This window comes from Lagopus leucura, unplaced genomic scaffold (assembly GCF_019238085.1).
Source record: "Lagopus leucura isolate 7727_CA_CO unplaced genomic scaffold, USGS_WTPT01 Super-Scaffold_100091, whole genome shotgun sequence".
NCBI lineage: Eukaryota > Metazoa > Chordata > Aves > Galliformes > Phasianidae > Lagopus > Lagopus leucura.
This window is the reverse complement of record NW_024962320.1, coordinates 198,377-225,724: the sequence shown is the minus strand read 5'-3', so window position 1 is coordinate 225,724 and position 27,348 is coordinate 198,377. Positions and strand designations below refer to the sequence as shown.

The window sequence follows — 27,348 nt, the reverse complement described above, 5'->3', positions numbered from 1 at the left end:
GTGCTTTTTGCAGCTCCTGAGCTGCCTGCAAAGCTCCCAGGTGCTGCTGCTCCTGCTGGGGGCTGAGGGTCCAACTGAACCCGGGGGGGGCAGAGCCTTCCTCCCCTGGAGGCTGCGAGCAGAGGCTGTTACAGAGCTTAAATCCTGTGCCGGGTGCTCAGGGCTGGGAGCACGTCTGCACCCTTGGTGCTTACTGAGAACAGTTCCCATGCAGTGGCGATACGGAAAGGTTGGTTTGGACCTTTGTACCTCAGAGCTGAGCACTGTTGTACAAAAATTACCAAAGCATGAAGACACAAAGCACAGGGCATTTATTAGGCATTGCTCTGAAAGTTGAGACACTTCCAACTCACACAGCTGAGAAATGGTTGCACAAGAAGAGCAGCTGTTCCCATGATGCAGAACCACACTCCATGCAGGCACTGTGGGCACCTCACTGAGCTGTTTGCTGTGGTGCTGAGCCCAAATTAAATACAATTAAATACAATCTTTAACCCCCCCAAGGTTCCTGGTTCTGAGGACTGCAAACGCTCCCTGACCCCTGCAGGATTTGACAGAGGCACAGAACCAACAACGTGCAGGCAGGGGCTTGCTGGAGCTCTGCATTATTTAAAGGGGTCGTTGCTTTTTCCCTGTCTGCCATTTCCACTCAAAGCACCCAACAGCTCTGGGTGCTCCTGTTTTGTCCAGGGAAAAACAAGAGTCAGGACCAGCACACAACTTCTTCTGCTCTCTTTTCAGATCAAACATTTCTAGTTTGAAAAAAAAGCCATTTTACAAACAGTCCTTCATTTGCTGAGGGGATCTGAAGGCCCTCCAGGCAGGGACAGACAGGAACGAGCCTCACAGAACCACCGAGGAGCTCAGGAGCTGCTGTTCCCTGTGCTGTCTCCTCTAAACTTCTCTGTACATCAGCCAACAGCCCCACAGCTCCAGAGTGCCACCTAAACGTTTCTATGATTGTAAGACTGCAGGCAGAGGTTACACACATGAACACAGCCTTTTAAAACAATCTAGTCCATGTATGCTACTTAAACAATATAATTTATGGTTTCATTGTGACTCAGGAAGCTGAAACAGACTCCAAGTATTGCACAAACCCACCTGGTGAACTCCAGGTTCCACGCAGACTTGCCAGGGTGTGCAGTCCCACAGCATTGGCCTCACTTAACAGATGATGGGTTGTGGATAAAGCCATACAAAATAACTCCCATGTCATCAGCATGCAATTGAACATGCATCGAGGAAAACAAAACAGACTGCTCTAAAAGGAGCTCTGCCTTCCCTACACAGCAGGAAAAGGGCAGATCCTGGTTGTTTTACATTGAGCATGGGAAAAGAAAACTTTGGTAAAGACACACCATACACTGTGAATTAACACGGTAAATGCATTGCCCTTATAAAAAAAAGAAAAAGGAAAAATACAAATCAGGGACACACAGCAACCTCTCTGCATGTGAAGAGACACAGGAAAACGGGGTGTGAGCACCCTGCAGTCATAGGGCCCATAGATGTACGGCTAAGCACCTCAGGAAGGCTGCGTGGTTGCTGAGTGTCATTTATTTCTGCAGAACCCTCTGAATCGGTTGCAGGGAGCCCAGGCTGACAGAATGCTGTGCACCAGGGGAAGTTTCCTACCGCGCCCCCTCACTGCCGCAGCGCGTTCTCCGACGCCGTCGGTGTGTTTGCATCCACATAGAACTCGTCAATCAGCTCTTTGTATTTCTGTGCCACTGCCGGTCTCTTCAGTTTCATTGTTGGGCCTGTGAAGAACGCACAGCACGGGGATCTAACAGTGCCAGCACTACAGACAGCATCATTTTGGGACACAAATCAATGTCAGAGCTGAAGGAAGCCTGGAGGATCCAGAGCACCGACTTCTAAATGCTGTTTGTGATTAACGACACCTCCGCTGCCCCCGAACACAACCAGCACAACCCCCTGCAGCAGACAGCACAGCACCGAGGGCCGCTCAGCTCAGTGCTGTCAGGCAGAGCTGGAAGTCCAGGAAAACCCAACCTGCCCTCCCAAAGGCTGACACAGCACAGCCACAGGGCTGCATGTTCCAGGCTCTGTTTGTGCTGCCTGTCCAACACCCACAGGTGGGACCCACCTCCCCGTTCCCCCCCACCACTCACCCAGCTCTCCACCACCGACAGAAAAGTCCTTCTCCAGAATGATCCACTTCTGGATTTTCTGGGCATTTGAGACAGCTCTCTTGTTGACTTCTGAAACTGCTGCCTGGATGGCTGCATAGACGGCCTTGTCTTTGCTGCTTATGATTTCAGAGGCTTTAGTAGCCTTGCTGCCCAGTTTTTGACAATATTCAACAGCTTCTGCAGTGAGCTCATCTCCCGGCTCCCCACTTTCCATATTTACAGTGCACTGCAACACAAGTCAGGAGAGGTCACTTGTTGAAAATCCCTCCAGCCCAAAAAGCCTTATGCCCACAGAAGCTGCTGTGTCCCTTCCCCACCTCAGCACCGACTGTCAGTTGGCCACTTTTTATATGCTTCATACAAACTGCTGCTTGTTAAAACACCTTCATGTCTCCACAAATTCAACAGCTACGTCCAACACCCAGAAGCAAGCAGAGCTCAGAACTCATGCTCCAAATCCTTACTTGCCATACAGACTTAAGCAAGACACCGTCTTCCCCTCTTCTCAGGGCCAGAGCTTTACTCGCCCACATCCCACAGCAGCACTGCATCCTGCTGGAAGTCAGCACTGCCCCTCACCCCAACAGCAGCACCAGAGCCTGGCTCAGCATCTCCTGCACAAGGGCAAGAAAGCTGGCAGCTAAAGCCTCACTAATGAGCAATTAACACTGTCCTGGAAAAACACTGGCCTACCAGGTCCCTCCAGCCATAGACAGAGGCAGCAGTAGAGTCCACCCCCACAGCACTGTGGAGTTTAAAGCCACTGTCTTTAAAAATAAATGGCTGACATCTCATTACTGTCTGAACTGCTCTGGGAGATCCTGAAATTTAGGTAAGGAAAGCAAGTTTCTTTTTTCAGCTTGTCTTAGTACTGTTTCTGCTCTCTGAAGTGGTACAGAGATAAAGTTGCCCTGAACAGTGGAACGTTGTTGGCTGATCAGATGGCAAGTGCTCATTTTCCTCTACAGTACAAGCAGTGTTTGCAACTCAGCTACAAACCATGCACTGCATCACCCCCGGGCTCCAGCAGCTGTAGAACATTAAAAAGTTCACCTCACTGTATTACAATAATCTGCGTCCTTTCAGCCCATCCCATTTTCCACTCAGCAGACACAATCAATCCCACCTTGAGCGTCAGAAGCATGGCAAGGAATTTTGCTTTGTCTCCAACCAACATGGCGTTGCTAATGATGGGACAGGCCTCTTTTACAGCATCCTCAATTGGAACAGGAGGAACGTTCTCACCTCCTGCCGTGATGATGAGCTCTGGAAAACAATCAGATCTTGATTATTGCTTATGGCTTCCTTTTTCCTTCCTTCACAACCTGAAATGACTTCATAGCACCTCTGTGGCAACACGGACCCAATCAGGAGAGTGTCCCAACATCTGGAGAAGGCAGCAAACCAGAAAGACTCCAGCCAGGCTACAAGAGCTGGGACTGAGGTGTGCAAATGAGCAGCCATGCAGGAGCTTCTCAAATGCTCCACAGATGTTTGCAGCTCGGGATCACGGGCTGTGCAGTACAACCACCTCAGCACATGACCACAGTCACCCCAGGCTGCAGGGAATCCAACCAACTTGTTCAGAAACTGAAGCCAAAAATTTACTGAGGCAGAGCAGAGCTGAGCCCCTTTCCTATTGTCTTTTATAGATTGCTGAAAGCACAACCATTTATCTCTTGCTCATGATTAGAGCCTTTCATGAAATTAGATTTGTTCGGTGTTGGCCAAGAGCTGTTGTTGCTGCAAGCCATTTTCACAACAGCATTAAGCCTTGATTTCTCTTACAGGTTAACCAGCAAAGCCAGGTGGAACTGGAGGGAGGCAGCAGGGCACACAAGGCAGCAAAGCTGCTGAAGAAATCAGGATTTCTGCCTTACTCTGCTGACACACGCTGGTTTCAGAGGTCATCCTTCTCCCTTCCCAAGCTGCATCACGTGTTTGCTGGCAGCAAACCCTGCAGCCATATTCAGATTAAAATCTTCACGAGGAGAAGTATCTCAATATTCTGTGCAATCCACAGCCAAAATCTATCAGGCCTTGATGCTTCCGACCCCAGCACTGCGTGACTCCAAGACAGAAGAGTGACAAGGTGCAGCATTACCTTTAATTCTGCCAGTGATGTAAATGAATCCATCTTTATCACACTTGCCAAGATCTCCTGAATGCAGCCAGCCATCTTCATCAATTGCCTCTTTGGTTTTCTCCTCCATGTTCAAATAGCCCATAAAGATGTGCCTTCCTGCAAAGCAGATCTCCCCAATGCCGTCTGCATCTGGTTTATGGATCAGAGTCCGACAGCCTGCCATTTCCTTCCCACAGCTTCAACAAAGAGAACACAAACACAAACCCAAGGCTTTTTTCATCATTACTATTTTTATATCCAGTCGCTGAACAGCAGAGCGAAACAACAGCAGCACCCACTCACCCTGAAGTGTCTGAACCAAGCCAGGCAGCCTTTTATTACAACTACTCCAATGGGGAACTTAAAGATTTAAAAGGCATCTGCTTATGCAAAGGGAAGTACAGAAAGCTGTTACTGCAGAGATCAGTGCTCACACACCTGGCGCTTCCACCCACTGCCCTCAGACACCTGAGCTTTGAGTTAGGAGACTTATGATCTTGGTGGCAAACTTCTACCAGCAGTGGTGTTACCCTGCAGCCCAAACCCCCGGGGACTGAAGGAGCCATTCAAAGCTGCAGAAGAGTCCGACTGTATTTATTCATTTGACATTAAGGTGAACTGTGGGTTGAAGTCACTAATTTGCTCCTCCCACAAATCCTGTGCTTTCCACTCAGTTCCCAGGGAATCCAGGCCAAGTCTAAGTAATGCTGCCTTTGCCCTCGGCAGATCTCTTCATCTGCATAACTGGCTCCCCAGAGATGTTCCACTGGCTGCGAGCGTGGGGCTGAGCTGCAGTGGCCGAGACAAAGAAGCCAGGCACAGGAGAAACTCAGGATCTCTGCTCCTCCCAGCAGAGATGTGCTTACAGCAGTTATTTACCTGGTAAGCCTGAACGCTTGAGCTATGGAGACCGTGTGAGGCCCTGAGCTCTCACTCATGCCATACAGCTCAAACACAGGGATGTTCAGACTTAAGAAAAACTCCAGAGTCTCTCTGCTAATGGGAGCAGCTCCTGTGAAGCACCTGGTGCACCGATCCAGGCCGATGGCCTTCCGAACCTTCTTGTACACCAACTGCCTGGCCAGGCGGAAGTTCACCGGGACCTCAGAATACCTGTGGAAGGGAAATTACAACAGGATCTCAGGTTAGAAAGTAAAACTTCTCCTCACCCTCCTTTCATCCATCTCCTAATTTGCCTTCTTCAGTAAAAACCAACAATAGAAATCACTCCCGCCTCCAACCACTGCTGCCCACCCTCTCGACCAACCATTACATCTGGTTTTTAATTGAAGCCCACGAGTCTGGCCTGCTCCACGCAACGTAATTCCTCCCTGGGAGCTAAAGTTCTCTTAATATTCATAACCCCCCCCTAAGTTAGCTTGTAATTACCCATTCATCCATTTCAGGTTTGTCTGCAGCCCGACCCCCTTGGCCCACGATGCCACTTTTCTTCGCAGCGTCGATGATTTCGCACCGATTGATTTCATTTTTTCCTCTATTTTTTCCCAGACACGAGGAACTCCTAAGAAGGCAGTCGGCCTCACCTCACGCAGGGTGTCTACCAGGGTGCCCTGAGAGGAAGAGAATTGAACACAGCTTTCACAGGTGCTTTAGTACAGATTCAGGTCAGTGCTGCTCACCTGCCAAGGCCCAAACTGCCATCAGCTCTTGAGGAATCGTTTTCAGATGAAGTGCCACTGCTGCCGAGTGCAAACAGAGCAGCACTGAACAACACCACTTTTCTTCTTGTCACGTTCCACCAAAGAGCCTCAGAAGCATTCCTATTCTGCACTGGTTTTGACAAGACAGCAAGGCTCAACACTCTTGATCCCGTGCTGGCACAGCGTAGGGACAAAATTCTCTTCACATGACACAGATGTAAAGGTGGGGGCATTTTGCAATATGGACAGAGCAAATCCAGCAAACATGGAGCTCAACCAAAACGTCAGGGCATGGAAGCGGTGCCAGATGAGATATTGAGGAGCTCCCAGTTGTGAAGCCCTTGGTCAGCTCATCCTGGCATGTCATACAGACCCAAAAGGCAAAGGTCAGGCTGCCCATGCTCTTCAAACCAACAGACCCTTAAACAGGAGCACTCTGTCCCTACACAAACAAACATCTCGTGATTCTGAAAGCTTTGTTAAGCCACCCAGGTTTGTATTCAAGCGCCCCCTCCCAGCTACACACGCAGGTAGAGGAGCACAAGTTCTTTTGTCATCTAATATTTTTACCTTTAAAGCATCTGGCTGAGCAAAGAAAACCTGTCCTCCAAATGTTATCGATAGCCAAATATCCAGAATCTGTGCAGCAACATGACTGAGGGGCAGATAGCTGACCACCAGCTCTTGCTTTTCAGTAGCTTCCAACAGCATTAAGGAATGGCCAGCTGCTATCGGTGTCCACGTCAGCTGCAACAAGAACACAACCCAGCATGAAGCAGCAGCTCAGCAGGCACAACGCACAACAAGCAGCTCACAAACGAAGGCTGTAAATTGCTGTGACTCTTCAGCTGACCTCTGCCAGCCCTCAGCACCCACCCAGGGCCACAGCTCTCAGAATGGATGTCCATACAGAGATACTTACGTTGTCGTGACTGAGCATTACTCCCTTTGGCTGCCCGGTTGTCCCTGAGGTATAAATTAAGGTACAGCACTGGTTAGGCTTCTGTGAGTCAATGATTTCACGGAGCTGGGAATCTGGAACATCTTCACCAAGGTCCAAAAACTCCTTCCACTGTACACAGAAGTGAAGAACTTCATCACTTTATATATAGGCTATGATTCACAAACAAAATTAAGCCCAAGATGAAGAGTAAGAAACTGTGTTCAATCCTGCAGCAGAATCTCAGCCCCACGATGTTTCCTGGCTGCCACGGGAGGTGTGGAAAGAAACAGAAAAGGAGACAGATCGACCTTGAAGCTTCCCAGTTCTGCAGCAGCCCTGGGAGTGCTAAGTAGGAGTAAAGCTGGGACCCAGAGCCATCTAGCAGAGGTCAGTGTGTTGCACCTTTCCCTTACAACGTGGATTATCAAGGTTTGAACAACAGTAGACATCTACCACTTCATCTAGGCAAGTGCTGAACCCAGTGCACACTTGCCATGACAGTGGAAGGTGATGGTTGCTCCCAAGCCACCACTAAGCACAGCCAATATTTACAATCCAGTAAGATGCCAGTACTTACAGAATACAGATTTGGTCTCTTCTCTTTTATCTCTTCTCCATACTGGATGATAGCTTTCAGGTGAGGTAGTTTATGCTCAATCTGCGTTAGAAAGGGAGATTCATGAGAATGAGCAAACCCTGCTTGTTCCTTTCAATCCCAAGCAAACCACCACTCAGTGTGGCTACTTCCATTTGAAGTAAAGCTTAGAGAATTTCATCTGTGGTATTGAAAAAGAAGAGGGAAGCCTCAGTAAACACAGTAATCATCAGGACTGAGATGTTCCAGTCAATATAGGGGATCCCCAATTGTTTATTCTAGATTATCATACTTGAAGCTCAAGGCTTTGCCATGCTGCAGAACCACCATCATCTTACAGTAAGATTTAGCACCAGTGATCACTCATCCGGATCAAACATGGAACACATCAAGTTGGCTTAGTCAGTTCACATCTGCTTCCATATCCAGCACATCCCACAGGCAGATTTACCCTCCCACACCCACCAGCAGGACGCACAGCCTCCTCTCATCCAACGACTCCACTTACTTGTAAGATTTTCTGCAGCTGTGTGTGGTTTTCCACAACCAGAATGTTGGCACTACAGTTCTCTGCCACATAATGACAGGCTTCAGGAGAGTTGGTAGTGTAGATTCCGACAGCAAGTCCACTGCAGTAGGAAAGGGGGAAAAAATGGAAAAGAAGAAAAGAGAAAATTACAGTGCTGGGGGATAAGCAGAGTTGTTGGCAAATAATCAGATTATTTTAAACTTGAGCAGAGGAATGCTCTCAGGAGGAACGTTCCACAAGGCAACAAGAAAAAGCAGAAAGCTTAGTTCTGAGGACAGAGGCTTTGTTCTGTGCGTGGGTAACGTCAGAACTGACCAAAGTGTCTCACACAGAAGGGTGCTGTGCTGCTCTGACCTTTCCCACCACCACATTTTTAATCCAAATGTAACCAATTGTGATTCTGGATTAACCCACTGTTCATCTCATTTTAAAAAAGAAGTACCTTGCTAAAATACGATTTTTTGGTCTCATTAATTCGTAATGAAGTAAAGAGAGTTTAGGTTGTAGCTACCCTCATTAAGTTCAAATATAAGCAGAGCTTGCTTTGTTTTAAATCAGAAGCAGGATTAATATCTAAAGGCTAAAACAAAATGCAGTGAGAGCCAAAACTCATCTTACCCTGCAAAGATGGCTCCAACGTCAGCAATGAACCACTCTGGGGAATTAAATCCCAAGATGCACACTCCATGGAAACGCTCCAGTCCCAGCTTGAAACAGAAGATGAGATTACAGCAATCTTGTTTTCCTTCTAAAAACACCTCATTCACAGATCTTTGCTGTGAGCACAGCGTCAGGCTAAAAGCTCCTACTATTATGTGCAGGAATTCACACACACTTCCCAAGCACACTTTCTCAGCATGGAACCAATCAAAGTTTCATATCATCACACTGTCCAACTACATCAGTAGGTGGAAGGGGAGAAATTAAAGGAAAAAGGGGTTTTCTGGATTTGCTCAGGTCTGCATTCAATGATTAGCTCACTGACACACACAGGGCTACAGAACTACAGGCTGTCAGCTCCCTTGGGCTTGGAAGGTAAGAAGGTGAAGTTAAACAACTGCAGCTGAGACATTTAGTCATTTAGTACAGGTTAGAGAAGTCAGATGTGAGTAATGACCAGAAGAAGCTCTGCTGCCAATTGGAGACACTTAGCTAGGAAATTCCAGCTGCTGAAGTTCAGGTCTTTAAATCTGCTTCAGCCATTCTTTGGTTTTGCACCAGGGTGGAAGTGCATGCACTGGAAGATACCACAGCAGGGGTGGAGAGAAAAAAAACTGGCTTTAACTTCAGGAAATAAGACTTTCTAAAGATAAGACAGGGAGAACATGTAACACTGCTTTCTCTCTTGGAATGCCTTAATATCCAACAGCACAAGCAAACGGCTCAGAACATTTCAGCTGGACTCACAGGCAGCTTCCTTCATGCTTTCTCCTGGAAAGGTGACTGGTGAGGGGCTCTGCCCAGGTCTGGCACATGCCTCAAGTCCCTCTCTCTCAATATAATGTGGAAACATTTTGTATGCATGTACAAAACCCCTGCAGCAACCACCAGGGTGTTCATGGCACATTTAAATATCTTCCTGTCACCTGAAGTCTCATCAGCTTTCAGAGAATTTGCAGCTCAAGACACAGCTGACTGCAGCTGCTTCAGCAGCCACACCGGCTGGACACACACATGGAGTAGAATTCAACAAAAGCTCACCTTCAGAAAGCTTTTGGCTGCTTTCCAGCACTTGTCATAGTACATCTTGTACGTCAGCTTTACCCACTGGCCATTCTTCTTGAATGCAAGAGCATGATAATCACTGTATTTGCTAACAGCTTCTTGGAACAGGTCATGAACAGTCTTCGGTGTCCTGCTGCCTACGCCCTCCTCATCCATCCTCAGTTTCACTTCTCCATCTCGTTCTGTTGTCCACATGCTGGAGGCAGGAGGTAAAGGGGCTGGAGATAAAGATCAACGTCTCGTATTTAGAAACTCCCTGCTGCCATAACAGAAATATAAACAGGAGCAAATACCAACAGTCCCCCCCTTTTTTTTGAATTATTACTAACTAAAAAGAAGGACTGGAATACATGAATACCTGGTAGGTTTGCATTAGTCAGTGACATGAGCCATCTTACTCCTTGGAGCACAGACATAAGCCTATGCTTAGAGGTTTCTGGACAGACCATCCTACACTTCTACCACTTCTTATGGCTTTGCAAATCACTCCCTCATTTAAACAATAATTTTATGCACACAACAGTAAATAAAAGCACTTTCCACTTACATGTTAAGCCAATCTTGTTCACCTGAGATCTCTCTGTCTTAGCATCTTCAGCTGGCTCCATGCTGCAGACCTCAACAGCTCTGCAAGGCAAAAGCAATCAGTGCTGGACAAGCACAGAAGAGGCTGAAGAATGCCTGAGGCATGCTTGCTCCATCACTTAACTGCATTAATCCTCGTGTGCCAAACAAAGATCAGTGGTTCCTGATGTTCTGTACTTGGCTTTATTAATTTCACTAGCTCAGGCTGCATGGATATCGGAACAAAACAGGCCCACCTAAGCAAGTGTGCCATCTTTGCCTGCCCTGCTTTTGTGTGCTGCTCTATTTGGAAGATACACTGCAGAAGAACACTGCATCCAGAAAGCCTGATAATTTACCAGCACCTGAACGCTCTGTGTGCCTGAAACAGCAGTGAGGAGGGTGAGAACAAAAACAGGCGTGCAGAGCTGGTGCATGATACAGGTAGGAGAAAAGCAAGTCGAAGCGAGGGCAGCAGCCCCCGAGGCCTTCCTGCTGTGCAGTGCAGAACCACCCAGTGACCCTTTGGAAAACCCAGAGATTTCCTGCAGAAGGTAAGGCCAGCTCAGAGCAGGAAATTGATTTAGCAGGAAATCCTGTTCTTAGGTACTCCTACTAAAGTTCATCCATCAGGCTCCAGCAGATGTTTGTGAAGTAACTGAAAAGGCACTCAGATGTGCCTCTACTTCAGCCGTGCTCCTCAAGCAGTTTGCACTGTGGTTCCATATGAAAGTGGCCCTCTTTATGTTCAGTCTTGCAAGATTTGGTAAAAGCCTCCTGTCTGCATTGGTAGAACAGTGCTCTTACTCTGACCTTTTCCAAAACTGACTTTCATAAAGCTTTAACCAATGAGAACATGGAACAACTAAGTCACAAATCCCACTTCAGGTGACAAATTGGAAGGCAGCCCCCATGAGATTTGGTATTGGAGTCTCTGTGTTCTGCCCCCAAAACAACACCTCCCACTTCCAAACTACAGGCAGGTGATATTTGTTCCCTACCCTGCACGGACCCCACTTGTACCACCTCAGCACCAAGGCCCAAGCTTTGCTCCACCCAAGATTACATCCCAGAGAAACTACAGTTCCACCTTGCCTTGCCAAGCAGCCTTCCTGGGGGATCTCTGCTCAAGGGTGTCATGACAGAGTTTGCTCCTTCAAACCATCACTCTTCCCCACTGCAACACTGAGCATGGGTTTCTTGCAAGCACTCAGTGATGTTCCAGAAGGGTCCCCCCATGACATCACAGACAGGGCTCACCCAGCTCTTCTGTCTGTAGGCACAGCAAAAACACGGCTCACTAACTGTCACTAACCAGGAAGCACTCAGTCCCATGCAAACCCTTCAGCCTAACCCCAGCAGGCTGCCAGCCAAGCCTCACGTTTGCTTCTCTTTCTGCTGGATCAAAGCAGAGATAAATCAGCCACAAAGCCCCACGTGATCTCAGTCTAAGCTGTAAATTACTTCTCTCCAGTTTATGTTTTGTTTGAATTTCTAAGGGATATTAAACAATTATGGCTTTGGACATACGATATGATTTAAGGCACACAGCTTTGACAGCTACTCCTATGCACTGCCCAAAAGCAGAACCACTTCTACCTGATCTGCAGGGTAGAAACCAGAGAAACATCCATCAGTTTCCTCTATTTCTCCCGAAGGGATCACGAGATCTTCCTCAGTACACATTTCTTCATCAGCACTGAGAACAGTTTGCAGCACAGATTACCCCCCTGTTGCAGAAGGTCTGCATCATTTCTGCACCTGCTTTCGCGGGCAAAGCATGGAAGTGACTCAGTTATACGAGAAGAAAAACCCCGCAGTCACTTCCCTTACAGCGAATCAAAAGCCATCTTTCCCTCCTCCACAATATATGTAATTTTTACACAGCCCCTCTCAAAATAGGTAAAGAGCACCTCGGAAGCCTGCTAGCTCTACCCCATTACACTTGATTAGCAATTAATTATTAATCTGCTCTTCAGCATGAGCTACATAGATTAACAGAGGGACTACAAGGCTGCCTAGCTTGGTAAAAATCAGCACAGGTGCTGTACACAAGCTGTGCCTAAAGAGGCTCATCTCTGGTTTACAATACAGCAATGCTTCACAAGTGCACACAGTGCTTACTAAGAATTTCATCAGCGTCCTCCCAGTTAGGTCAAATTAACAGTTATATGGAGTTCCTCTGTAAGAAGTTCATCTTTCTGAAGCTGCAGAACATTCTACCATTTCTATGCCTTGGGTCTCTATCAAACACACACTACCCCAAGCTCTGCACTCTGTAGCTACACACAGTAAAAATAATTCTGTTCCTTCTTTGCAGGGGATGAGAGCACAGATTCAACTTCTGGATTTTATAAGTAGCAAGAAATGTTTGAAATTGACTCTAAAACTCAGATTGTCCCGATTAATCCAAGTCTGTTTGAATCCAAGCTATGTGCTGTGCACGCAGGTAATGACAGGAAAAAAAAAACCAGTAAGATCTCAGATTAGACAAACCTAGCTGAGGAGCTGATGGTGATATCATCCAGCGACACCTCACTGCTCCCTTGAGCATCCACACTGAGATAAGCCATGGGGACCGGATCTGCAAGTGTCGAACGCGCCTCTGCCTCACACAGCATCGTCCCTGTAAAAGTAGGTTTTAAATTAGGATTTAGGAATCGAACAGTACAGTGAAATCAGCTTCAACTGATGGGACCTTCTGACCACGACAAACCCAAAGCTGATGTGATCCGAGATTGCTACGTCTGCATTAAATATGGTAAATTCTATCACCAGACAAAGTGCTCTGCACATCACGCCTGCTGCATTTGGCAAGCCTGATGAGAATGAGATTACACACCCACTCTCACACTTAAGAACAAGTACGACGATCACAGCTTACAAAAAGCACAGCGAGGTTAACCTTTACATTCTGCACTCTCCTGCCCCAGATGTTAAGGCTCAGCTCTCAGCCCTCCCCACGTTCACCCACCGCAGTGCTCCGGCTCGGCCTTACAACGCATCGTCTGCTCCTTTGTGCAGCCTCTCCTCCCGCAGCCTCTCTGAACCAGCACCGATGCAAAATACCCTTTATTTTTAAACTAGCGCCCATGAGGCAGATCTGGAGCATCTTATGTCATGTGCTCCCTGCCTTGCAATTGGAAGCAGCCCGTCACCCCACACCGCCGCCTAATGAGGAAGCTCTGGCCCCACGCCTGCTTGCCGTGCTCAGCTCTCGGGGCGTGGGAGGTTCGGGGCTCCTCTGTGCACGCCTGGGGCAGCTGGGGGGGCTCAGCCCCCTGCATTTCTGCTCCCTGGGGATTTAAAACCTCATCTCGTAAGAATCGGTGCTTGGCAGCTGCTGTGTTTTCAGCACTGCCTTCAGTCCTTTGTCATTAAGGGGTTTCATCATCTAAACGAAGGATTTTCTTATACTGAAAGCAACGCTGCCTTTATTTAGAGGTTTACAGTCATCGAAAGCTTTTGATGCTCACAACCTGACAGGCTGAGCTTTAATTGCTTCCGTGAATTTGTAACTGATTCAAAAGTGAATCTGATCCTTCATCCTTATAAAATTGGATTTTAGCATGCCGTGTTAATGATTTCTCCATTAGGGCAACAGAAAGCAGGCAATGCGAGGAGCACGTCTGCCGGAACGATGACAGATACCAGCAAGAGGAAAGAGACGTTTCTCTAATGAATCAGATGTGGCCTGGAGGTCTGGAGGAAGAAGTGACTGTGCAGCATCCTGCTTCTGCCAGCAGTGGAGAAAGGCACGGCCAGCTGCAATTCAAGCATGCAGACCTGCTCTCTTGGCTAGAAGCACACCCCCCTTCCAACTCCTCGTCTGCACAACGGCACAATGCTACGAGCTACAATTCCCAATTAAAAAAACTGCAATTCATGAGCAGCAGAGAGAGGGGCGTCTCCAAAATCCCATCTCAGAAGCATTGGACTAAGTGGCAAACGCTGCCCAATACCCCACTCTAGACTGAAACACCACAGTGGTTTATTCTGTTCTTTGTATAAGTCAGCTGGGAGAAACCCAGGCGTTACCTCTGCAGAGTAGCCCAGTGCTTGCAGAATGGTGGAGCACGGGTAAAGCTGCCTGCCCAGCCTGGAGGAACTCAAACCCAGGTCTATAAGAGCACGCCAGCTTCTGCATGGCACAGTGCCTGCCCTGGGAGCCCCCAACAGCCCTCCTGCAGTGCCTCACCGTGTTACCTGCTGAGAGCCACAGACCCTGCGGGCAACCAGGGCAACGTGAGATTGCACAGCCTGGAAGCCCAGGGAGAAGCACCACTACTCCAGGTGGGCCTGGGATCTCCCAGGAGAATCAAGGTGTTAATGCCACATGGCCCTCAGCATCTAGAGAAGAACAGCACAAGCAGCAGAGTTTTTGGAGTACCCAAATATACTTGGATCATGAAACATCAGCACAAAAGCAGACGGCCAAAGTGCAACCTAGCTGTGTGACTTCCCTTGTGAACGCAGGGCTGAGGGAGCCCAAGCCAGCCATGCATTTCATACAGCAAATGTATGAAACTTGTACTCTCCTCACCAGCTCTGTCAAGCAATCTAGCTATGGCCCTATACTTTGTGTTGCTTTGCCACAACCACAGCTGTGCTGCACAAAGCACCCAGTGACGCACACACTTCATTCCCACAGCAGCTTGATGGGTGGGGGAACAGGATCAGGAATGAGCACATACAGTCTGTGGGGGAATTAACCCTCTGCAACGTGCCACAGCTGTTAGAAACACGAACACACACCCAGAGAAAAGCCTGGTGAGAGAAAGCTCCCTTTTAATTACATCTGTGTGAAAGCAGAAGTCGTTTAACTACAAACTGCCCCCTGCTTTGAGCGCTGTATCCTGGAGACCTGCAAGTTTATGAACTATTTTGTGGAAACAGCTCTGCTTCCAGAACAAACTAACAGTGCAGCTGTGTGCACACACAACAGGCAGAGCTACAGAGCTAGAGGTTTCACTGATGATAGGATCTCAATATGCCCTACTCAAAACACGTGTAAAGCTTCAAAAACACCCATCCAAATTAAGGTTATGTTCATCAGTCATCCCAACGCTCGCTACCACAAGCCTGCTCTGCTCCCTGCTGTTTTCTTTTCCTTTTCCTCACATGCTCAGCACTCCTGAGCCTGCCCAGTCCTTACTGTGACTGTCACCTCACCGGGTATCCAGAACAGAATTCCACCAAAAGCAAAAGCTGGACTTCTAGTTCTCTGCAGATTTACAAAGTGAGGAAACAGATCCTTCGCAACCCACTTTTCTTAAACGTCACCCGTACAGCGATAGCAGCTTTCTGAGCACTGTAACCGCTCCCTGGGACGGCCCCGCTGAGCACAGCGAGCCCAAGGCACCAAACCCAGCCTGGAGACGGCTGAGCCCACAGCAAGCGGGGCACACGAGATGTGACAGCAGCTCCGAGCCTCGGGTCAACGAAGGCACCCACAGAGCGGCTCCGGGCGCAGCGCCTCTCTACAGGCGACGCAGAGCAGGGCTGTGGATCTCAGTTACGTGGCTGTTCTCTCTGCCACGTAAACCATCACGGCCGGCCGCTCAGCTCCGCGCAGCTCGGGCTGAACCCCGCCGCGCCTCACGGGCTGCCGCCGGTTCCTCTTTCCTAAAGGACCGCTGGCTTCATCACGGGGCAACGCGCATCTGTCTGCAGAAGGGAAATTCCCTCACACGCGCTCAGAAAGCACGGAAATACACTTTTGGAGACGCACTGCCAGCTTCTATCGAACCCAGGGCGGATTTTCTCTCTGTTTTTCCCTCAGACTCGGAGCCGACCGGCACCAAACGCCACATCCCCGCACGGCATTAAGGCGTGGGCAGCGGCTCCGTCCCGCACCCGCAGCCCTTCAGCCGGGATTTTCTCTCGTTCCCGTCCAGCCTGCAGTCAGCTCTCACTTCCCACCCCGCTCACCGACACTTCAGTTCCATTTAAAAGCACCTCGTTCCTAAACGAAGGCTTCAAGGAGCGCAGCCCTTCACAACCCGATCCCCGCACACTCGTGATTTTCACGCAGCCGAAGCTTTTTCCACGCGGCAGCCCTTCAGCGGCGCCCACCGCCCCACCCGCTCGCTTCCCTCAGCCCCGCCGCGCACGCGCGCACGCGCCGTTACCTCAGGAGCGGGCGGGCGCGCGCAACCCCCAGCGCGACGCGGGAACAGCGGCCGCGCGCCGCCACGCGGGGCCCCTTTAGCGCGCGCGGGAGAAGGGGGCGGGGCCTCCGCTGCCGCGCGCTGCTCGAAAGACCGTGTGGCCACGCCCACCTCCCCGGCTGAGGTCACCCGCGGTTATTGACCCCGCTCTGCAGCGACACGCCGAGCGCACGCGGCCCATTCCCGGCTGCAGGGGAGGGGTGAGTCGGCCCCGAACAGAAGCAGAGAGCAAGGGAACGCGATGGAAACGGCCGCATGTCTATTTCCTATCCGTGTTACGAGGGCTTTGCCCTAGCAAGCAGAGGAAGTGGTGCGATGATTGCTCACAGGACACGGGCTCGTGGGCAGCGCTGCAGCTCAGAGCACTGAGCGCCAACCGACAGCGCCGAGCAGCCTGGCTGCAGCAGCCTGTGCTTCCGTGCGTGCCCCCTTTGCTTCTTTTATTTGTATAAAAGCAGTCAAATAGGTCTTCTGTTCTCAGTTGGGAAGTTGCACAACAGCCAAGATAGTGTTTATCCTGATGGCCAAGCAGCTGCATCCTCAAATGAGTTACTGCTGCTACCCTGCCAACACAGACCAAGAATTCCCCAGCCTTGTTTTTCCTGCATATTCCTCTCCCCAGCGCCTCCATTTCCCAGACACATTCCTCTCTCCCTTGTGGTGTGCAGGCACGGGCCAGGTCCTGCCAGCAGCTCAGGAACACAGCTGGAGCAGCAGCAGGTGCAGAGGAGAGGACAGCGCTGAGAACATCGCAGCTGCAGAACAGCCACAACACAGGGCTGGGGCTGCCAAACCGGCCCCAGGAACCTCACAAGGCGAGCTCTGCAGATTCACAAACCCAGGAGCTGTTGCTGTTATGGCTGCCTGCCATCATCTCATGCAGAATTTCCACCCTGCTACCTCACCTGCTCCTGAATAGCTCGTCCATTTCCATATGGTGAATTAACTCTGGAGAGCGAGGATACAAACAGCACTGAATAATAACAGGTTGGATTGGAAGGGACCTTAAAGCCAAGTCAGTTCCAAGCCCCCTGTCTGGGCTGGGTGCCTCCCAGCAGCTGAGGCTGCGCAGGGCCCCATCCGTGGCCTTGAGCACCTCCAGGGATGGGGCACCCACAGCTCTGGACAGCAGTGCTGGGACCTCACCACCCTCTGAGTAACAAATTTCATCCTCACATCCAACCTCAATCTCCCCTCTTTCAGTTTAAACCCATTCCCTCTTGTCCTATCACTGTCTGCCCCTTCCTGCTTAGTACTTAAAGCTCCCTTTAAGTACTGGAAAACTGCAGTCCAGAGCTGTGGATAGATCTGTGAAGTTAGCAGCCCACTAACCTTCTTACTTCAGACGTGCCTTAATTGTTAATCAGTACCTGCTGTGCTGACAAAGGGCAGAGAATTCTTGGAGACCCAAAAAAAGATTCAGTGGCACAGCCCAAAGGTTAACTGATGTGGCAGAAGCAACCAGTTCTATTTTGGATAATGGCCTGAGCCAGCAAATGACCTGGGGCAAGCTGCACTTTTTTTTTTTTTTTTTTCCCTGTTTGGGGGTGAGGTTGCAACACTACAGAGGCAGATGTGGATGTGTCTGCAAAATTCAGAGTGAAGGGGACCACCAGCAAAGGAGCACATGAGAGCACAGCGTGTGATCCTGAGCTGCTCTGGCTGCCTGCAGGAGTTCAGCTTCCACCACCTCCTAACAACGGGCTGTTGCTATTGACAGGCCTAACCCTTTGCAAACAGAAATGGAGTGGCCAAGCTTGAAGTCCTGGGGTGGCAAATGCACCACAGTGACTGCACCCTTTGTCAAGGATCACATTCGTGGACTCTACATTTATCAACAATTGACTCAAGTGGAGTCCCAGGGTTCTCACTTTCCAAGGCAACAAAAGCAGGTTGGCTCAAGCACCTCCAGGTAATAGGTAATATTACCTCCAGTTAATGGAAGTGCTGTACAGAAAAGCTCACATGGGCTGAGCTGCAGCTCTGACTGCTGGGCCAGCTGACACCGAAAGCTCTTTGCAAGCAACAGCTGTTCAGATCACCAGCTTGAGCCTGATCTCACTAAATTCTCATGCCATCGAAATTACAGCCAGTGTGAATTATATGTACTGACACGTTGGGGCAAGGAGGAAGCATGAAATGCATGTCTTAGTCTTGCACTTGTATCTGCTGCCTGCACAGACACTTGCAGTCGCTGGGACTTGAAAGGATTTTATTCCAGTTTCTCATCTGATGCCAGTCAGCTCTGCAGAAGCCATGTGCTGCAGCACATCTCCTGCCAAGAGCAGCAGCCAAAGCAAAGCTGTGAATGTTATAGTAAAGGCCCAGATAGGTAAGCGCAGAACCTTGCTGCTTGCCTCTGTAAAGCACGCCTAACAATTGAAGCCAGTTGTCTAAATGATCGATCCAAATCAGGGCATTATTGCAGATTTTCCAAATTAACGAAGCTGTGAAACCCTTGTATGGAGTCCTACTTTTAGGTTGACACAGATCTGAAGAACGGTCACATCTGCTGTCCTGACCAAAAAGGATCCCAAAGCAGCAGGGATTTGCTGGGGGAGAACAGGAAAAGTTCTTGGTTACAGTCTGGCTATGGAACAAGCTCCAAGAAAACACCACCAGCCAAATCCAAGTATTCAAGAAACCCAAAGAAAGGGTTAAAAATCCACCACCACCGCACACCTTTCCCCTTCGAAGAAGCCTTTTCATTTTTCTGTTGCTCTTAATAGTGACACAAGAAGAGATTGTGGGAGAGGGGGAGCTGGCTACAAGTTAAGCAGCCTCAACTTGTGCTGATAGTGCAGGCTCAGCTGAGGTGCTGTGCAATGCCATCAAGGGCAGAGATGGGAGAGATGTAGGATAAGAGCCTTAATATGATCCAGGATAAATGCAGATTGGGCCCCTGTACTTCATGCTTGTGCATGCCAAATCACCTGACTCCTGTTACAAAACCATTTCCTGTGACTACAAAATTCACTCCACGTTCTGGAAAAAAAAAAAAGAAAAAAGATAACAAATTCCATTTGCAAATTCTTTCCTACCTTAAGCAAAGAATCAGCTCTTAATACAGCTGTGGACACGCAGAGAAAGTGGAAATAAGTTCCTGGTTTAGGTAACTCATTCCCCATATGGAACAACTCATTTCTGCCCACTTGTGTGACCCAAGGCAGTTTACACAATGCACCACTTGCATCACCCTTCCAGTTCATCCCTGGCATTGGATCTGTAAGCTATTCTGAGCTAGCAATCCTCCAATAAAGTTCACAAATTCCCAGCTCCAGAGTTACTGGTAACAAGAAACTCAACCCAAAGCATGGTTGCACCTCAGGTCAATGACCTGAAAGATAACAGAAGGGTGGGGGGCAGCCAATGCACCATTTCATCAATTTCTACATGAAGGAGAATGAATGCACTGAGAAAACAGCACAGGAAATAAGTGGTCACAAGGAAGGATGGGAGACACAGGAGTTTGTTTACCACACAGGCATTTCTCAACTTGAGCAGCACGGCTTATCTTTCCCACCAAGGACTTGTCCCATCTTTCTGGTCACATGAAAGAGTCTATAGCAAATAGATGTAGGTATCTCTGGAGTACAAAAGAAAAACAACTGGCTAAAATCCCTAATTAAGGTCTAGATTCATATCAGCTGCACAAATCAGTGTAGCCTTAGCAAAGCCACAGTCTGCAACAGGACACAGCAGTTGATAAGGTGACCTTTAGCTGACTCAGTAAAGCCAGTTTGCAATAACACGACCCTCCTACAGTTTGGCCCTCGTAAATGAAGTTGTAGGGAGCAGTATGTTTGTCCTGGCTGTCATAGGCACCTGTGTAAAACACAGTGCATTACAAAGACATTCATAACGAGTGAAGGGGATTAGGATTAGAATTTCTTGTCTGTATAGTCATTTAGTTTGATGCCAGCTATCACTTCTCTTTAAGGAACTTATCTGTGTTTCCTGAACACTGAAGCTAAAAGCCACGCTAGGATGTTATTTTTACCCACAGGTGATTTCACTCTTTCAAAAGAATTTGATCCAAATTTGGATGCATACAGAAGTTGCACACAGAAAAGTGAAGTTGCTCCCAGCAGCTCAGAAAGAAAAACACAGCTGCGTCTCAGGAACTTCTGTAAAGCATTACATCTTCCTCGCTACTGTAGGATGGAAACGGCAGGCTTGCTTTCCTGATTACCAAGTCAGTTGTTGCAATGGTGTCACAAGGTTTACCAGGCGTGCCTTGCCCAAAGCAGAACAAAGTCACGTCCTAGCTGTCCTCAGGATTTAAACTGTGTTGTAACAAAAAAGAAAAAGAGGATGAGCATGTAATTACAGCAAGACACAGAACATGCAGCCTCACTTAATTACAGCAGTCCAGATATCAGCCTGTGTCCTTTAAGGCAGCGTAAGCAGTACATCTGCTGATAGTGAGCTGGCTATACTTGGACTGCAATGCAATACCTATGCCCTAATAATTCAATGTTAAACGTTAATAATCCATAGGGCTACTTATTTTTGTGTGTTTTTATGAGAAATCTCACTAGAAAAAAAAAAATGCTTTGTCATAAATACCTTTAACTTACCCATACAAACAACCCAAAAACCTTTCTCTTTAATAGTTCCAAACTTCCACACTTTGTCACAGTTCAGGAGGGAAGAAGTGACCTGAAGCACTGAAAGTATTCACAGGACAGGCAGATGGAAGGCAGCTGATCTGGATTTCAGAATAATTCAAACCCTACAGGTAGGTCATTCTGCATCAGGTGAGAACATCTACTCAGTCTTTGTCCTTCTTACAGGATAGCCAGCAATGCCTACAAAGCTGCAGCAATGCATTCCAAGCATTTTTTGTTGAAGAAAACTACCCCTCAACAGCCAAATCTGATGGCTTAAAGAAGTCATTCTATAGCAGCTGCAATAGTTATCACCTCTTGTTGCCCGCACTTACCTTAGCTGCTGCAGTTTATGGCATAGGTCAGCCTCACTTTGCTGCCTCTATGGGCTACAAAGCCAAGCTTTGCATGGAGATGGACAAAGCAAAAAGCATGTGTACCTTTCTCCTGCACAGATGACAGATTTTGGCAGTAAGCTGGAGTGCAAAGATGAGACAGGTGTACCAAAGTTCACTACAGCTTGTCTGTCAAAGCCTTACAGACCCAGCTATACCTCACTTACATACAACCAAGGTTGTGTGCTGCTATCCTTCCAGCAGGCCATCAAGAGAAACCCAACCCAACACATCCTTCCTACATACGTGTGAGCAGAGTGAGCCACTCAAACCAGCAGATCACAGCTTTTTAAGATCTAGAAGGACAAGGAGCAAAGTGCTCATCCCAAGCTGCTACCTCACAGCTGGTGGCTGTCAGCCCTGCAAATATTTGCTAAGTCATTTCAGACAATTGAAATGTCTTACGTAATGTAAATAGCTTTCCTAAATTAGGGCACCCGATTTCACCTGATACTAATTTTGGTCATTTCTCATTTGCACTTCTTTTAATACTCACCACCAAGATGCATGAGAAGGTACTGCAAATTTAGGGCAGTAATCTTACCAACTGCATATCTATATCTGGAAGGCACGTAACTTTATGCAAAGCACTCCAGTAGCTGGCTTGTTCTAAGGACTGATTTCACACAGCTGCAGACTGGGCAGCAGTCACACATACTGCTGTGTCAGAAGAGAAATGGAGAAAATAACTCTACCTGTAAGGAAATAAAAAGCTGATGAAAGTGTAACATCTTCAGCCAGAAGCTGTCTGTTATTAATATTAAGCTAGAAAAAAAATAATGTAAAAAACAGATCCTTTTTTTATTTTGCTAGCATAGCTGCCTTCACACAAGACCTTTTTAGAAGTGCCAGTAACAGCTTAGGGGTAGGGATTTTTCAGTTTCGTTTTGGGCGTTTCTTTTCTGCAGTCCCAGTGCATGCTGCTGCACTGACTGAACAGCAACATGAGCTAGATGCTCACTGACCTCACCCTCTAACAAAGCACCTCTCCTTAGTGGCTCCTCCATCCTTTGGGTGAGGAAGCTGTTGTTGACGCTCCAGGAACCACCTGGGTTTCTTATGACCTGCTTCCTGACTGTCCCTTCTAAAAGGCTTGTCTCTGCCCACTGCAGCACTCCAGCTGTGGGAGCCATGCCACCGTATCTGTGTGACCCCAACAGGACTGTGGCCCTGCAGCTGCACACCTGTCTCTAACTCACCATGTTTATTTCCCTTATTTCCTGTATCAACATGCAGGCTTCAGAAATGTACCCTGGTGCATAGACTTTCTAGCAAGGGTCTGTGGGGTTTCTTCTTTCCTTACATGCACGTGTCTGAGGTGACCCCACTTAAGCCCTGCTTTGTTGATCTTGTGTTCCATTCCTGCCATATCACCCCACTGACCCCGTCTGTCTCTCCCTTCCTGCTTTGCTGGTTTCTCTCTTCTAACCTGTCTGTAGTTGTACGGAAAAGTGAGACAGTCATTTTTGCTCCTTGCAACAGAAAGGAATTTCCATGTTTTACAGAAGGGAATTTCCCTGCTCTACTAGAATCTTATGCCAGAACTATTCAGTCACTGAGAGTTTAATTACTTCAGTGTTGCCTCCATACAGAAGCTGGGTTGACACACTATACTGATTCAGTTACATCAACATGACAGCCTTTGGCCACATCCAAGCTTTGGACGCATGCTCTCCCAGTTCCTGTGGGTCTTGGAGGCACCTCTCCATGCTGGGTGTGACACACAGACCCCTATCAGCCAGGCGGCAGAACTGCTTTTTCCATGGCAATACACAACACCCAGGATTTCCAGGCAGCCCTGGCCAAACCAAGCAGCTAAAACTCCAGATAAATACTGAGAAAGGAAATTTCTGGGGTCAGAGAACATTTGGACATCTGCCTATGCTAAAAAAAAAACCAGTAATGGCTGGGGGAAGACACAAGGTTGAGACCAGCGACCTGTTCAGAGTATGGCTCAAATCCACTGGACTTCTGGGCTCACTCAGACCAGCAGCCACCTCTAAGCAGAGCACGGTGCACACCAGGTATTGCATGCTGCCTCCAGCCTTACTGCGCCGTGCATTTTGCTGCAAACTGTTGTGAAACTTGCTGCCACTCAGTGGAAATCCATACAGGGCAAAGGGAAGGGCTGGATGCCCTTTCTTTCTCTCATCTTCAGGCTCACCTGTTTTCCCTCAGTTTAGATAAGGCTGAAAGGAAAGCAGCAGTGCTGTGGTGTGCTTGCATGACAGGACAGTGCCTGTAACATTAGAGTAAGTGCAGGCCTGAATTCACTTTCTTGCTGAAGAAACACATAGTCAGTGTGTTGGCAGACAACGATGTGCATTCTGGTGCCATTGGGAAATTCCAGTATGGCATTGGAAAATCAACTCTGAACAGATTTGTTTTTTTAAGTCCAGCCAAAAGCACAGAAGAGAGCCTTTATTTGACCAGCAGCAAATTGAGAAGTTGATGATGCAGAAGACAGCATACCTGGGGCTATGATTTGAGCAGGCACTCACCCAGCAGAATCAGCATGCAGCACTGCTCCAGATGTGGCAGCTCTGTGCAGGGAAGGCCATAGTTCCACTTTGCTGTCAGTCACTTGAAGGGGTTTCCCCAGGAGTATCTGCATGGAGATTTACTCTGCTCTCAAGCTGAGCAGCCACCTGCCCACAAAAATAGAACTCATCCATTTTGCATCACTGGTTAAAATCACTAAGTTAAATTTTTCACTGATATTATATCTATATATATTTTAAAAATGGATTGGCTTGGGCGATCTTCTTAGCTTGCATTGGATGATGCTACCTATGCTTTGGTAAAACAGACAGATGGAGCCACCAGTTCAGGCTCCTCATATTCTACATCAGGTGTGCAGAGATTACTCAGCAGTAAAGTCTGACACTGATGGGTGAACTTGACACTGAAAGCTTTCTGATAGCAAAGTGCTGCGTGGGTTTGATGTCTGATGGGTAATGATGAGGATTCTCCCCCCTTTAGAACTGCCTGAACACGAGCAAACAATTTTTTTTCTTTTTTTTTTTTTTAAAGAAAAAAAGACAGAAGACTTTTTGTTGTTGTTGTTCTTGATCTTCTGAGAAAGTTTTCATTTTCTCAGTAAAACAAGGCAATGATTTCATTTGTATTTCATTATCAGCTACCAAAACTATTTTTCACAGATGAGGAAGGATCACATGACATTTGCAGGGCTTTTACCATCATAAAGAGACTATTTTTGGTCAGAATTTCCTTTCAGTCAAACTAATTCAAACAGTCCTTTGTGCAGCGATTATGAGACAGGATTTAACTGCGTTCCAGCTGCCCTCCTGTGGGTAGGAGATAACTGCAGCAAACGTGATACCTCACCACCAGGCCTTGTTTCTTCTCTTTCTTCACCCACAGCTTTCTTACAACAAGACTCATTCAGCAGATCAAACTATCCAAGTTTGAAAGGGATGAGATCTGGTGCATGCAACAGGAGCAAGAAAGAAGGGAAAATTAATTCCAGGGACCAGTTTGGCACAACAAATGACAGACAGGCCCTAATTAAAAATAGCAACCCTATGATTATTATCCAGCCTCCCAGGATGGAGCTGGCTAACTTCCAGAAGGTGCTTTATCAAAGGTTGTGTGCTGGGCATTATTAAGCATGTTAGGCTACTGCTGGCAGGGTGAGACAGAGATCTGCTTTGGATTTCACATAATAATTGTCACTTCTGAAAGCATAAGGACCTTTCAAAATGTTTTGCACGTGTGTTGCAGAGGTGCAGATTCCACACAAGGCGTAAAACAGAAGAGAAACCTGCCCTAAAAGCTGAAGTGATAACAGATCTGCAGCAACACATTGCAGGCAGAATTGAGCTGGGAAGGCCTGCAGGTGCCTCTTAAGGATTTCATTAAGCTCTTCATAAATTTGAGCAGTGATCCAAAGTAAACAGAATGCAATTCAATACCACCAAATGCAAAGCACCCTGCTTAGGCAGGAATAAGCGACCATGTTGCTGCAGGAAGAGAAACAACTACCTACATAGCATCTCTGTAGGACAGACCTAGATTTTTCTTAGCAAAAAATGCAGAAAGCAGGAGAACTGGGGAGGAGAGAGAGAGCAATCCTCAAACACATCAGGTGCTGTAAAGAAGAAGATGTAAATCTGGTTCCCATTTCCCACATGAACAGAACAACAGGGAGGAACTCACTGCAACAAGTGAGAATTAGGATGGAAATGGGGAGGGGGGAAATTGCCCAGCTTGCACACTCTGAATAAGGAGAGGCTGGGACATCACTGGTTAAGATGCAAGACTTTAAGAGAAGGTAAGAGTGAAACCTGTCAGGTAAAACATAGGTAAAAGAGGTCCTGCTTTTTGTTGATTTATAAGTGTATCAGATGATTTCTCACAAACTGTTCTTTTCTATTTTACTGCTCATTAATCAATGACACCTTCATGTAAAAGTTGCCATTTAAATAACCTTGCTTTAAGGACTACAGTCCTGTGAAAGAAAAGTGAAATGCTTTCCTTTTAACTTCTGAACATTGCAACCAGGATGGCTTTGAGGCTCACACACACAATGCTGTCCTGTGAATTTTTCCAAGGTAATGCTCACAGAAACCCACTGAAAACCAACCTCAACCCTGTGATCAGATGCAGACCCAAAAGCCTTCCATGGTCCTGCAACATTCAACCTCTTTGATTTCTATTCTCACTCACTTTCAATCTCTTTCTCCCCTTTTTCCAGTAACTCTGTTCCTGATACGTTAGGTAACAACACCAATAATCCTGTGGGTTTGGAGCTGGCTGTGTTATTGGAGTCTCCATGGGTACAAATTCCACGCACTTCCTTGGCTTCGGCTCTGACATACTTTTCAGAAAACGCTACAGAAAAAATCATCATGAAACCCTTTATTCCACGTCAGTGTGAGGCTTCTCCTTGCTCCTGTTAACATGCCTCATGGAGATTTTTCCCAGCCATTGAGAAGAGCATGCAGAGATTTCACTGTGTTTCTCCGAGAGAAAAAGAAAGAAAGCAAAACTCAGAAGTTTTCTATCGAGTCTTATAAAGATGCTGTTTTCCTTGGCAGCACCTGCTTCCAAAAACTGTTCAAAGACTGAGCATGTCTCAGTTTTCATTAAGCAGGGCTTACTGCTGGAACTGAAATAAGTGGGATAGGAAGCAGGGAGCAGAGTGCTTCCCTATCTACTCCAAAGCTCTTATAAGCTCGGGTCTGTGCTGCACTCCTTGGTGATTTTAACCTTGAGAGAAGGATGCAGAACTGGGTGAGCAGGGCATGACAGCTCTGAAGGCAGGCAGGTTAACACACACTCCTGCTCCACTTGCCTGCAGTTAGAGGCAGGACATATCCCTGCTCCTTTTTAAAGTTGTACTTCTGTTAATAATTTCTTATTTAGGAGTAAAACTGCACCGGACCTTAAGCACAAAGCCAGGACTGGGGTCATCACCATCATCATCATGACCCTTTTGTTGCAAACATAAACCTTTTAGAATATAAACTTGTCACCTATTACTAATGCAAGGTGACAACGATTAAAAGCTTCACATTCCTAGCAATGTGTTACTTTCACCATCTCTTTCTTAGGGACAGACACAAAACAGCCTGCATGTCATGACAGGAAACAAGAGAATTTGTCTCTTCTTTGCAGAATGTCTGGCACAAGATGGGTCAGCAGGAGCTGGGGTACTTGCTGCTAGTCCATATTCATTTCCGAGGGAATTGCTTTAACTACCTGGAAAGGTTTGTACACACTGATTTGTTTTTATAGGAATCTGTATCCAGGCTACCATCACCACCCAGCAGAGGAAGAATGTGAGGTGCAGTACCAAATGTTCTTTCTTTCCCAGTATGGCAGAATAAAGCTCACAGTCATGGGCACA

General features: G+C 47.6%; 1 protein-coding gene across 5 annotated transcripts; it reads right to left on the bottom strand.

Annotated features, from left to right (window-relative positions):
* Nucleotides 1-288: 288 nt before the first annotated feature.
* Nucleotides 289-16,486, bottom strand: ACSBG2 (acyl-CoA synthetase bubblegum family member 2). 5 transcript variants are annotated; one of them, XM_042887539.1, is made up of 15 exons: nucleotides 16,433-16,486; nucleotides 12,798-12,927; nucleotides 10,285-10,364; nucleotides 9,714-9,955; nucleotides 8,631-8,719; nucleotides 7,992-8,112; nucleotides 7,466-7,546; nucleotides 6,868-7,017; nucleotides 6,516-6,692; nucleotides 5,674-5,855; nucleotides 5,164-5,397; nucleotides 4,264-4,481; nucleotides 3,286-3,425; nucleotides 2,139-2,385; nucleotides 289-1,763 (listed from the first exon to the last, which is right to left on the bottom strand). In XM_042887539.1, the coding sequence occupies exons 2-15, from the start codon at nucleotides 12,920-12,922 to the stop codon at nucleotides 1,648-1,650; spliced, it is 2,202 nt and encodes a 733-aa protein (XP_042743473.1). In that variant the 5' UTR covers nucleotides 12,923-12,927; nucleotides 16,433-16,486; the 3' UTR covers nucleotides 289-1,647. The 5 variants fall into 5 exon arrangements, with proteins under 5 accessions (XP_042743473.1, XP_042743474.1, XP_042743470.1 ...); XM_042887540.1 differs by lacking the exon at nucleotides 16,433-16,486 and adding an exon at nucleotides 16,260-16,365; XM_042887536.1 differs by lacking the exon at nucleotides 16,433-16,486 and adding an exon at nucleotides 13,276-13,371.
* Nucleotides 16,487-27,348: the final 10,862 nt, after the last annotated feature.

Coding starts and splice junctions, on each gene's coding strand:
- ACSBG2 (XM_042887536.1), bottom strand. CDS start 13,306: ATGCGTTGTAAGGCCGAGCCGGAGCACTGCG. Junction 8,720..9,713: donor CAGCCAAAAGCTTTCTGAAG/GTGAGCTTTTGT, acceptor TTCTGTTTCAAG/CTGGGACTGGAGCGTTTCCA. Junction 7,018..7,465: donor AGAGACCAAATCTGTATTCT/GTAAGTACTGGC, acceptor TTCTGTGTACAG/TGGAAGGAGTTTTTGGACCT.